Here is a 13,935-nt window from a genome sequence, read left to right on the forward strand (position 1 = left end):
TGGCTATTTGTTATATTATAGTTAAATATAAATAGTTATTTTTAACTCCGCTTATATTAGTGCTTATAAACGCATTAACGATAATTTTTCGATCAATTTCGTTATTGTTTTTTGTGGTAATTTCTTTTTATATTTCTTTTAAATACTTACACAACATTTATCTTCCAAACCACGAAATTATTCCATTGAGGATATTATTGCGCTTTCATTTACACATAAAGTATAATTTTCACGCGTAAAAATAAATTTTATTGTACTATAACATTTTATTATATTCACGTTTACAAAAGAGAAAATAATGAAAAAATTTTTTTTTCTTTTTTTTACAAAACTCGAAAATAAAAAAGTGTACTACTTATATTTTCGAACGATGATACGGATATTGTTTCATCGATGAACATCTATAAGATAGAAATTGAATTAATTCTGTGCACGATAGATAGATAGATCGACAAACTTTTTCTTTTTCTTCGCATCTCGACGCTTTAAAAATTCTAATCTCCCCTCTGGCACAATATTTAACCATTCTCCTCTCCCTTCTCTCTTTCTGATCGATATACAATAATTCATAATCGCGTCAAATACGCAAAATTTCACACAGCCGCACCCTGTGCACGAGAGATACAGGGAATATACGAAAATGAATAGTTGGGCTTCAAGTTTTCCCGTGTGTTCTCTGACCGCCATGTGTTGCTATGGGCAGTTCTCGAAGGTCCACGCGGCACGCAATCCAAACAGGTGCTGACGAACCAGGTAACGGACGGTTTCCAACAGCTGCCACGCCAGGTGCACCTTCCCCGGACACGAGGCAACAACAAGGAGCTTTTCACGTGCGGCCACCACCTTCTCTTTCCGATTTCCTCCGCTTCTCTTCCTGCTAAACCTATACCAAATATTCCTTTTTCCTCCATTTTCCTTTCCTTCGTACCTTCCTCTTCATCCACTGCGATCACTTATCCAGATCCTTCAACATCCTTTCCAATGTTTTACAAATTTAACGAGAATTTTCAGACGTTTAGATCAGATAGTTGGATACTGAGAACGAGAAATCCTTGGGAAATTTCTTATTATCCGGCTGAAGCGTGAAGTTTGGTTTAACTCGATCGTTCCTGATCCACAAGTTTCTCGAAGTTTCTCAAACCGAGCAGGAATTTCAAACGATGGAATAAAAATATTGGAAGTACAAAGTCTTGTAGAAAAATCGAAAGAACCCGACAAAGTTTCCTAGATTGGAGAATTTCGAGGAACGATGACTTTCGAAGCTGGCCGGAAACGGTTCCTGCCCTCCCTCCCTTCCTCTCCCGATCGGCACCGGTCGCGCGCAACTCGAACAGCCCGCGCAACTTTCCCTTTTCCCGGGGCCACGGTTCGGGTGACGATCCAAAGCTGCACGGTATAAGACCCGTGGAATAATGAAAAGCAGCGGCTGGGTAATTCCGTTCGTGAATGAATGAAGGTGGGTGGAGTCTGTGAACAGCGGCCGAAACGGAATCAGGGGCGCATGACAGTCCTTCGAACCCTCTGCCTTTTCAGTTCCCGGTCGATCGTCCACGCGTGAGGATCCTCCACTTCGTCCTACGTGCCCCTACTACTCTCCCCCTCCCCCGAGTTTTTCCTCCCGGCGATCCAGCGGATCACTCGCCTCTTTCGCCGCGATCACTTTCGATCTTGGTGCTCCTTGAAAATGTTGTGCCGCCTCCGCGTCCAGGATTTTTCAATTTTATGGGATTTTTTTGAAGAGAGAGAGAGAAAGAGAGATAGGTATGAATATTTTTTTCTTTTTTTTGTTTTTAATAATTTCATTCATCTTTTTCCTCCTTACGATGTTCCTTTCTTACGATAGAACGGTAGAAAAAGATTCTTCGGTTGATTTTTTCCCTGTTTTATTTTAGTTTCGAAGGGGAGAGTGACTTTGAGAAATTTCTTCTTTTTTTTTTTTATTTCTGCAAACGATACTTTCCGCTCCCGAAAGTTTCACGAGATAAAAGCGTTGTAACTGACCGAGTTATTCTTTCCAATGGAAAGTTATTTTTCTTTTTTTTCCGTTTTCTTTCTCTTTTATTTCGACACTTTCAGATGATTTAAGTAATCCCATATAACTGTTTTGGCGGTTGCCGTTCACTTTTGTTCTCAAAGCACGTTTTCCACGACGTTTCCGTTTATTTCATCTTTCGAATTAGAAGATAGACGGATTTAATCGTATAATACCCCTCATTGTGTCCATCTCGGCGAATCAGATGGACGTAGGTGTCGAATTCCACGTAGGAAACGGAGAATGGAAGTCGAAGAAGCGAGTTAACCATGAATTCCTGGTATTTCCGGGCGGGGCGTCGAGAAAACGGACGAAATCCTTCCTTTAACGACCACCTTTTCGGGGAAGGAGGGTGATACTTCGATACTATCAGTTCGAAAGGAAATCCGTGTGTTTTTCCACCTATTCACACTTCCCACACTTTGCTCCTTTTCCCAAACTTCACCCTCTCTGAACCTTATTTGCGGAAAATTCGCGGATCGCCAAATCTTTTTCTATTATTTATAATTTATTCGTCTTAATCTTTATGTTATCTTTGCACTCGAAAAATACAAGGTTAACACATCAAGTGAATCAAGTTCACGATCCATCTCGAGCAATTATTCTCGATCGAAACTTTTACTCATCGCGAAAATTCCAGTTTAATTCTATTCGGATCACAGATAGATAAACCAGATAAAATCGAAGGAATCGTGGTATCCCTTCAAGATCTATAAAGAGTTATACTCTTCATCTTATAATCCCTTGGAATTTCCCGTGGAAATCCTTTATCTCGGCGCGAAACCGAATAAATGCCCTTCTTTCCATCAATTTCCCACCATTGCTTCGGTTCGAGCAATTACGAGAACGGATACGTGGAAGCGCGTTTCGATTATTCGTTCGTTCGCATCGTAATATCGTATACCAAGTCCAGGACGCGGTTTCCAAGCGCGAGGAACAACGCGAGAAATAGCACGCCGAGGGTGAACGTAATCGGCTTTCTTTGCTCGATATTTCCTTCTTCTAAGGTAATTACGTAACACGTACGCGCACGCACACACCTCTCTCGAGACGTAAGGTCGGCCGATGACGGACGTAAAAAATGCTCGTGCGAGAGTGATCCTGGTCGTCGTCGCCGCCCCTTCTTTCTCTCTCTCTCCCCCTTCCTCTCTTCCTCTTAGAAGGGTGGCGCGGAGTCGAGAGAGATAAGCGAACGAGATCTCGCGTGTCATTTCGCCATAATTCTCGAGCGTAATTTATGCTTTTCGTGGAAAAGCTGTTGGAAACGGGGAGGGAACGAGGGAGGAAGGGGGATGGTAGAACGGAGAAAACTAAAAACGGAGACGGGGGAGGAGAGGGAGGAATGGAGTGGAGCGAGGAAGAAGTGAAAAAGAAAGTCGAAAACGCGAAAAGGGAATCACTTTGTCGGGATATCGTATGTTTTAGCTACTTCGTAAAATAAACAGCGACCGTTTTCCTCTCCGGTTTCCTCTTCCCCATCCTCCTCTCCCCCCCCCTATCTTCTTGTAGCAGCTTGCATTTTCATACGGTGTTCCAATCCCCATTCCCTTCGTCCCGTGCAAACCACCCTCTGTCGGTGATTGTTAAGCGAAAGATAAACTTTGGATTCGTACTTTCATTCCGATATTTTTTTTTTCTTTTTTTTTTCCTCCTCATTTTGTCTCTTTTCTATTCTATTTACCGTCGCTGTTTTTATTTTCTTTTTTCTAGACCAACCGACATTCTCTACCGTTATTTTTCTTGCCCGTTTGTTCTTTCTCTTTGTTATCGCTTTTTTTGAAATTTCTCTTTTCTCTTCCCATTAGTTTCAATTTCTGTGCCATTTAAATATTTCGGAAACCGTGATTCCCTCTTAATCCCATTTTCCTCGTTATTCCTTCCCTCCCCCTCTTCTCTTTATCCAATTTTACGCGCCCCATGCGCAAGTCTCGCCCATCAGTTCATCTCGTACCCCCTTTTCCCTCCATTTTATTTTTCTTCTCTCCTCGTTTTCAATTTTCTTCCCTCTCTTTCCTCTCCTTTTCACGGTTTCTCGATTTTCCCATCTCCTTTCCTTTTTTATTTTATTACCGACTCAAGTTCTCTCCGACAGAGAGACACCGGTTATCGGTAACAATACGCTCTCGCTTTAATCCTGCCCACGTTCTTTCTCTCGTCTCATTTCGTTCTTGCCCCTTCTTTTCCATCCCACGATCTTTCCTCGCGTGCTTCCACCGAATTCTTCTGTCCCTCTCTCTCTCTCTCTCTACCTATGTATCTATCTTTCAACGCGCCATTGAATTCTCCTAGTGTCTTCGTCTCGTCATCCCAGAAGGAGAAACGCGAGGGAAAAGAGGGAGGGAGAGCAACCCCCCACACGCGCCTGTATTCTTACGCAACCAACCAGCCGCACCAATGTGCTCAAAGACTGTTTATTAAAAAGCTTTTAGCGATATTAGACTGTCCACGAGAAAATTTCCTTCTCGAGTAAACGAGGTGCCGTGAAATTTCGTCCTCTCCTCCCATTCGTCATCGAATTACGGGTGAAAAATTACGCGAGAAAATTCGCGTTCGCGAATTTAATTTGCGAAATTTCTATTCCAAGCACGATAATTTACGAACCAATGGTGTTAGAACGAAAAATTTTGAAAAATATGGAGGAGAAAGAAAGGAAAAGAACTTGTAAATTCGTAAATTGAACATGATTGTATATTTTTTGTTTTAAAAAATTATCATCGAATTTATTTTTTCGCCGCGTGAGAAAAAGAAAATTGGAAAAATAATTCTCGAGATGCCGAACGCGTTATATCGTATATCCTGGGGAAAAAAAGGAGAGAAAATAAGAGGAAACTGTAGGAAACTTGTTATTATACTGGCTCGGTTCGTCTTCTTTTACTCGGCTTACCGGCTATTTCTCCCTGTCATTGACCGATTGTCGTTGATATTCGTTTCAAGTCGCGTCCCCATTGAAATCAGAGCTCTAAAGTTGATCTAAAAAGAGAATTTTAGATTAATTTAAAATGTACGGAGAAGTTTCTGTGACTCCGAACTCGCCTCTCCTCTGTTACCAAACTCCATTATTCGTGAAATAATGGAAAAAAAAAAAAGAAATAAATTCAACTCCACTACTTTATTATAAAGAGCTTGAACTTGACTAGGGTACACAACTTAATTATCGATCGATATTAAAAAAGGAGGACAAAAATATATGGCAAATATATTCAGAACAATCGCACGATTATTATTCCATTCGTATAATTTTGAAAAACCTCGGGATCCAAGAAACGCTTAATCGATATCTCGATCGATTATCAAAATCTGCACGACTCGCGAGCACGCGAACCAATGGATTCCCGCAAACTTCGCAAAGTCGTCCCACGACTCGGGCAAGCGCTCGATTTCCCTCAATTACCATAATCCTTGATCCGTAAATAACTCTCGCCCGTGGAAACTTCTCACCTGCGCGGCGTGCGCCGACGCGTGTTCACTTTAATTGTCCTTAAATCGCCACCGATGCTTCCCTTCCTTACGGAAAGTGTCGTCCCTTGCTACGAATCGTGTCGTCGTGAGCGTGACTTCCGGCGCTCGTCTCGAAGCGTGGGGTCTTCCTCGAGCGGGCGCGGTTTTGCGGCGAGCAGGCCTCGACGACCGACCGACACATGTGGAAAACCGCACATCCTTCCTATCCAACCATCTGCCTCCCGCCTCGTCTTCCGCCTCTTCCCCCTCTCTTTCCTCGTTCCCTCTTTCCCTCTTTTTCGTCGATCGAATCGACGGATCAGATTGTTACGTAACGAGTCCACTCCGTTCGCTCGTGCTCGATTCGTCTCCTTTGTCTCTTTCGCCTCGACAAGTTGTTACGTTGTTAAGAGGAAGATTAATATTCGAGATATTTTTTACCTTGTAGAGAGGTAATGCTACGCGTATGGAATAACGAATTGAATTGGAACGTAGTCGAGTATTCTGAATTTAATTATCTTGGTTGCACGATTAATTTTAGTTAGAACGACATTGTTTCTTTTCTTTGTATCCTCGCGAGATCGTTTCGATTTTCATTCGAAATTTGTTTTCGGGGAATGTGCTTTTTTGGTATTCATTCTTTTTAGTAAGGAGAAGAAATTATGACGAGTGAAATATAATTAATTTTAACGAAGAATGTCGGAAAATCGTACATCGATAGGATTAAATCTGCTCGAATATATATCTAAATATTATTGGGTAGCCGATAGCGAGGATAACGATAACAGGAAATAGAGGAAGGAATCGGAAAGAAAAATAAGGATAATTGAGGAGGAACGATTGGGGGCTTGATATACAGTAAAATCGATCGGTGACCGCATCCCCTTACCGATTAAGTGGCTTTCCCCACTTGTACCAACGGAATATTTAATAATACCTTTTAACCCTTTGTGACTCGTGAAGAATTCCTCGAAAGGGAAGGTAAAGATATACTCTGTTATATTTTCTCGGTCTCGAACGCTTGACATCGATTCGAAAAACAAAGTGGCTTTTTATTCTCTACTTGAACTTCGTTTGCAAGTAAAAAGAATCCTATGGGAAACGATACGCTACCGGATATTGGTTTAATTTTTTTCCCCCTTTTCTTTTCTTTTTTTTTAAACGGATACTCAAGACAGATTTATCGACTCGAGCAGAGAAAGAGAAAAGAGAGGATAATCTTGAGGAAAACGTTCCACTTTTTCCCGTGATAAATCGAATATCGAACGATATTGAAAAGTAATGATAATAAAGGAGAATTTATTAGTAAACTTTGTAACCATTTTTTTTTATTTACACAATACAAATAACATGCTAGGCAATTAATTTTTCTAATCGTGGCGATTAATTAATCTAATTATAAAAATTAATAAGTAAACATAGTATCTCTTGCAATAATCCAGTTAATAATCTATTAATAAATTGTGCCAGTAACATATCATTAATACGTCAAAGATATTCTTTTTTCGAACTTTATTATTTAGTATACATATGGAATTATAATAGTATTGTAACGATAATAAGGTTATTTATTATCTAATCTTATCAACTTACACGCCCTCTTATTTAACACCACAACTATGAAATATCACACTGCACGTACTCAATACAATTTTCTTATTATAAAATAATACATATGCAAAAGACTTAACAGCGTTTCTCGGACACAATTTTGTCCACCCTTCGATGCTCCATCCCTTTTTCGACCTTTCTCCTCGTCGTTTGTTAAATTCTCCCGCTCCAGTTGACACTGACAATCGGTCCCGCTTCGTTAATACCTTTGATATTCTCCTAATTAGTACCGAATTATTCATCACAGCCTGTTTGCGCCATTCGTTCCAGGGTTAATAAAGTTTAAACGATTCGAGCGGGAAATTGTAAAGCTAATAGTTTTTATCTTGTTTAGAAACAAAATTCTTGAACGATCTCGTTTAATCGGATTATGCAAATTGAATTTGATATTTTGAATAAAAAAAAATTATACATATTTCAAATCTTTAATTTAGGATCATGAAAGGACTGTTCTATTTTTTTTCTATTTCAATGACAATTTGTTTAATCGGAATCAAATTTCAAATCTTCGTTATTAAATCAACTGGTAAAATGAAAAAAAAAAATATTATTTTTAAACACTTCGCATTACGATTTTATTCTCAGCATTGCGAATTAAAATTTGTTTATTCTCCGTTGAACGATTTATGATCGATTGTTGAATCGCGTGGAATTTCATTTGCTGTTAGAGCCACGTGATCCGCGAGCATCAATCATGTCTTCGTTTGCACAGAGTCACGGCGAATTTCGGGCCGAGAAAAGGAATAGTTTTTTCAAGATTCGTTCGAACGAAAGAAAGATCATCCGATTTTCGATCGAATCGGCTTCCGGCCGTTTCTTTTCGTTGAAAACTTGTAACGAAAAGCTTCTCTGAATGCTAACTATTCGAATGCAAATCACTGTTCAAATGGAGCTTCTTTTCGATTCAACGATCAAGTTGGTTAAGTTGAAAAATCTGCGGTTCGAACACGAGTCGATCGTGACTCATCTTTGCACCTGTACGAAACCTCGAATACGAAGATCGATTTATAATTTTTTTCTTCTTTCTTTGCAACGATAAACTTTCCGTTCTCCGTGCTCTCTATAGTTGACTTATTAGAAGAAATATGTAAACGAGAAGTCTGGAGGAGATTCGATGGGGGGAGGAATACGGTCGACCCGATTGAATTGAGACGAGAGACGTTGATAAAACTTTTGGGTCGACCGATCAATTAGAAGACTCGTGTACAAAAAACAAGATTTATTCGCTTAACATGTGTAGGAACAGAAAATTAATTTAAAAAACTTTGGAAAATGCGTTTCTGTTGATTAGACGGCTACCACGTATTTCTTTCTATTCTATTTTACAAGTAAAAATTCGAAATCTAGTTGTATTTGTAGTTCTTCGTTACATGCATCGGTTATAATCGGTTAACCACGACTAGCTATTAGAGACATCGATGGAATTTCATTCGACTTCGCTTCGTTCTATTTTTAAACGCGTAATATTTCGAAGAGAATTGAAAGAAAATTGAGAAAAGTCACGATAATTTTCATTCACACTTTAATCGCTTGATCATCGATTATCTTGTCTTCTCACATTCTCTTAAAACGAAATGACGGAATTTGATCTGACGAAATTATAAGTACACGAAGTATACGATCGCTGCTAGAACCGCGAGAATGGACACAACCATTGTGGTGGGCATTCCCTGGTTTTCCCCTTGATTCGTTTTGTTAGATTTGAAATTATCCTTCGTCCAGGTCTTCTTAGGCAGGTTGCCCGTCTTTTCTGACTCGATCAATTCGCCGACTTGATACTTCGTCATTAGGTCAAAAGCGTCTGTGGAGTGGCCTACATCGTCGAAGTCCTCGGAACCATCGATGCCCGAATGGTCCAACAGTACCTCTTCACCTCCTGGATGCTCGTTTAGGAAACTCGTGACATCGTACACTTTGTCATGTAGAATTATCAATGTCTTGTCCTTGTTGCTGAGTTTGGCAACTTCGCTCCTCGTGAATTGCTTGCTCATCGTTTTGCTCGGCTCTTCGATTCGAGGGGAAATTCTGAAATCACCGATACGATGGATTATCATTCGTTCAATTTTGATTTATGACATTTTTTTTTCTTTTTTCTACTTTTTAACTATAATAATTAACGATAATAACTAATCATCATTATGCAATCAACCGAGAAATTGCGTTTAATTATTATTATCTTATGAGATATGGTATCTCATTAATTTCCTTTTTAATTTACTATTTGAGATCTTTTTAGATAACGTAATTAAGTAACTAGAAGATTTGATAATAATGATACAAAAGATTGAACTCTTATCTTTTGTCATCTATTAACATTGAGAAAATATTTAGTTTCATATGTATATATAAATATTCAAGTACTTTTTTCTCTTTATACAATTTTATGACATGTGATATGCAAATAAGAAATATAACTACGTGATATTTTTAAACACAGTACGAGACGATTTTTTTCTATTTAAAAAAAATTTATAGATTTTAAATTTACGTCATCTCCATTTATCGCTTCAACTTCAAGATATATAAATTTATATGTTATGTAATTTATTTCATATATTTTGAGAAAATTGGGGAAGAAAAAATGTATATATAAAATCTAAATGTATATTTGTAATTTTATTAATGCATGAACACACTTATCGAACAATTTAATTTTTTTTTTTTTACGTTTTATCCTTAAATTTAAAATAAAAAATTGAATTGAAAAAATTCATTTTTTTCTGTATTAATCGTTCGACCATACAATAAATATAAATTAGAGCAAATTGTATTTTTCGTTTGAAAATGAGTTGATAATTTCAAAATATACACATATTTTCAATTTACAATTAAAATATAAACATTGATTATCAGTACGGTAATTATTATGTATTTATGGTATAATAATCGAATGATAAGTTACGTCATTGCATGACTATTCGAATACACGACTCATTTCTTGTGAAATGGTCATTTTTTTCTTAGACAAACGAGGACACTGGAAGAAAAATGTTGATTTCGTGGAATGTACGATCGATATAGCTACGATATTCTCATTTGTTTCATTACTCAGCGGAACGTTCTTTTTCGACAGATAATCAATAACGATTTTATCGAAGTCTTTTCCCTATTCTCCTTGATGCTCGTTATTTATCGAGTTGATTCTTCTTGTACCTGTGACGCGATAAAAGTCTTTTCTCTTCAAATATTTCATTATATGGCGAATCATTTGTCCGAAAAATAATTAACAATTTATGCATAGTTTTTTTAAAATAGAATGATCAAATCAGTTTATTATTTAACGATAGAAAAGTATTTTAAAAATATTAGATATTAGATATAATTTATGTCTGTAATCATATAATTATATATATGTGTAAAATTTAATTATTTTATCATAAAATTTTCAATTTTCTTAAATATCTCGATATAATTTTCGAAGTTGTTTTCCATTTTATATAAATTTTATCTCTGATATAATTGATTTAATTATTTTATATTACATGTATCATTACATGTAATATAAAATAATGTATCTTGTATTTAATTCTAAATGTTACTAAACAAAATTTTATCAGGAAATGTTATTCTGTAAAAGAAAATATAAGTTCAAGTATTGAATTAAAGGTTAATAAATTAACATCAAAAATTAATAGGATTCGTTGAAAGTGAAAAAGAGATATAAACATTTTAACTATAAAATAAATTTCAATTTGTACGATAGGAAATTTTCTACGCCATCAAGCATGATTACGCGAAGGTCATTGAAGATTATTCAATCAGTTTGAGCTGAATGTTTGCTTTTTTAGTGTCTCAGTATCGTAACTATTTTTCTACGAACCCGTTAATCGAAATAAAATATTTTAACATACTGTAAGAATTTAAAAAATGAATAACGAAGATAAATATTCGAATAGTGGCGTGATCGATCGAATAATTTAATTAGTCACGATGTAATTAAATATCAAGTTTCTCTTGCAGAACGGAAAGAAACGCAATAAACTGATTTCATAGAGTATTACATGCGATGAAAAGAATGTTTGTACCAATGATTGAAGACCACGTATAGAGATTACGTCATTCTTTGTAGTCACTGGTCTATCTTAAACAATACTAAAATAGTTTGAATATCGAATCGATAAATTATAATTCTCAAATGAAAATTAAATTCGATTATATAGAATTCCATATATATATGTATATATGTATATATATATATATATATATACACATATAAAATTTATATAATTTTATAATTTAAAATTATAAAGAAATATTGCCATTTTTCATTAAATATATTAAAAAATAACGCGATATATCGTGTAGACTTTATACACACACACTGTGTAAATTAGTCTTCAACGATAAAAAGTATAGATACCTATTCGAAAGAAGTCGGCTTGGCATTCGAGCGAATCAGTAACCGAGAAGAACGCTCGATCGAAGCGCCTCTTTCTCGTGTCGGCCATGTTTTTGGCCTGAATGGCACGTTTCACGAGACACACGAATGTCACCATGTTTTCGTTCACTTCCTATGCCCTTGTTTGTTCGAAACTGCTTTCGGTGATGGTTAAAACCAGAATTCCTTGACCACGTACCTTCTCGTTTACGTTTCAATCGCGTTGGAAATGCAGCTTCTGTTTTTCGTGGCTCGACTGCTCTCAATCCACGGATTCCTCGATCGATTCTCTCTCGTAGCGTGGCGTGACTGTGACGTGATTGTGTATTCTCTTTTTCTTTTTTTTTTCTTTTCTTTTCTTTTTTTGAAGGAGAAACAATAAAAGAGAGAACGTGAACGAACGATCCACGAGTTTACTCACGAGGCTATACCGGCACAAACACTGCCACGAACCAGGTCAGTCCGTAGTAGCTTTATTCTTGCCCCCTCTAGATGCTGCCCCACCATGGGCCCCTTATCATCTTCGACTCCCACTTGTTCAACTTCTCTTTTCTCGATTCGCAATGCGGAAAGAAACGACACCAACGAAGAGAGACGTGTGTTTCTAACGTTTCTTATTTGAATTGTTATATAGATATATTTATTAGATGGAAATCCGGTTATTTCAACTTGCGTACACAATATAATTAAACTATGTTGAACGCTAATATATATCTAATTATCCACAATATAGGATTTGAATTTAATTCATGCAATACTTACGTAAATTTATTTTTTAATAGTTGCGAGTATAATTTTATTTTTCTTCTAAAAATCTTAGTTGTTGAAAGTAATCGAGGAATTAAGTTGCAATTTGTACGATTTTTAAATACTGATATTTATTTTATATTGATTGAGAAATATTAATGAGATGGTTTGATCGATCGTTCTATATATCGTTATATTCTATAATGTTTTATTTTATTCTAATTTTACACAGAGACATAAAAAATTCAAAGACAAATAAAAAAAAAAAGAGAAATAAAATTTACTCTGTCATGTTTTGCTGTCATACTTTATAATATAAGCAAAAAGAAGCAAAAACTTCATTTTCTAATCATAATATATGAATATGATTATATTTGTTCCAAAAAATTATCATTTTAAATTCCGTTCGTTCGTTTTCAAGTTTGTTTTATTAATAATAAAATGTGAAGCATATATTTAAAGGGAAAAAGGAATATTATGATAACATGATAATAATAACTCGTTTATCGTGATTCAAATTTCGAGAAAATTCGTAGAAAAATTCAATATCGTGATATGTCTTAAACTTCATAAAAATATAATTAAGCACAAGGTTCAAAGTATTATTTTAAGATAAGACAACACGAAAAACATACATTATATATATGATTATGAACAACAAGAGATAAAATCATTTTGGTTTGTGTTTTAATATTCATATGATTGTAAATTAGTTTTAAACCGCATTGATAATAAATGAGTTTGATAATAAATGCGTAAATGCATAAACTAAAAACATTTTCTTCAATTGATTATACCAAAGGAAATATTCATCGTCGTTAATTTTCTACAACGAAAAAAGGATAATGGGATAAAATTAAAAGTCATTTCCAAGAAAAGGATAAAAATGGTTTGTAATATTTACGGAGGCATAATCTTCTTCTAATGGGTTTATTAAATTCCTATACGTGAAATAATGTGACATAAAACAGATCAAGAAATTTTGAGGTTATAAACTTTTTACGTTCATTTCTCGGGTAAAATTCTTTGTTGAACATAACCTATTTTTCGTATTGTTCGTATCTGGTATTTATTCATTTTCACATAATCGTCGAAAATCAGTCTGAATTCGAACTCACTTTCGGTATTGATCGCATCATCGCATGCAGACCTGCATTAGCCGCATGCAACTGCATTCAACGAGAACTCTCTATGGACTGACCATATAGTGCAACCGCATCCATTGTGAATGCGACTTTATCGTGTACTCGATGCCTTAGTGCATTGACATTATTGTATGTACATTTTCATGAACATTATTCGATCATGAGATCATAATGATAAAGATCGGAAATGCACTTAAATGTATACATGCTATACAAAATATCAATTCTTTACCATTTAATACTTAATACACTTAAACGTATCAGATTTTTATCGAAAAAATTATAATTTATATTTGAATAAAATTTGTAAGTAATAGAAAAAGATAGATTTAAAATAATATATCGGGTTGGAAAGAGATTGAAATATAGCTGTTATGACGATGAAATTACATTACGATAATTAATTAAACGAAAATATCGATCCCATGGAATTCTCTAATTCTCTCTGTAATTATGTTCACAAAAAATTGGTGTAACAATGATAGAGATGATAATTTGTAATTTTCGAAATATTTTTACAATTTGTTTTTGTTTCATTTTGATTTTTAAACGATCCTTTGAAAATTTTACTATTAAATGATTCA

The 13,935-nt window shown here is 35.6% G+C and overlaps 2 protein-coding genes across 7 annotated transcripts in view; one reads left to right on the forward strand and one right to left on the reverse strand.

Annotated features, from left to right (window-relative positions):
- Positions 1-13,935, forward strand: part of LOC107998723 (heterogeneous nuclear ribonucleoprotein K) — a 90,560-nt gene that overhangs the window by 64,024 nt on the left and 12,601 nt on the right. The window lies entirely within an intron of this gene.
- On the reverse strand, positions 8,286-12,099 carry LOC107999153 (cytochrome b5). The gene is made up of 2 exons (XM_017058865.3): positions 11,442-12,099; positions 8,286-9,106 (listed from the first exon to the last, which is right to left on the reverse strand). Exons 1-2 carry the CDS (start codon positions 11,465-11,467, stop codon positions 8,680-8,682), a joined length of 453 nt encoding a protein of 150 aa, XP_016914354.2. The 5' UTR covers positions 11,468-12,099; the 3' UTR covers positions 8,286-8,679.

Source organism: Apis cerana, linkage group LG9 (assembly GCF_029169275.1).
Source record: "Apis cerana isolate GH-2021 linkage group LG9, AcerK_1.0, whole genome shotgun sequence".
NCBI lineage: Eukaryota > Metazoa > Arthropoda > Insecta > Hymenoptera > Apidae > Apis > Apis cerana.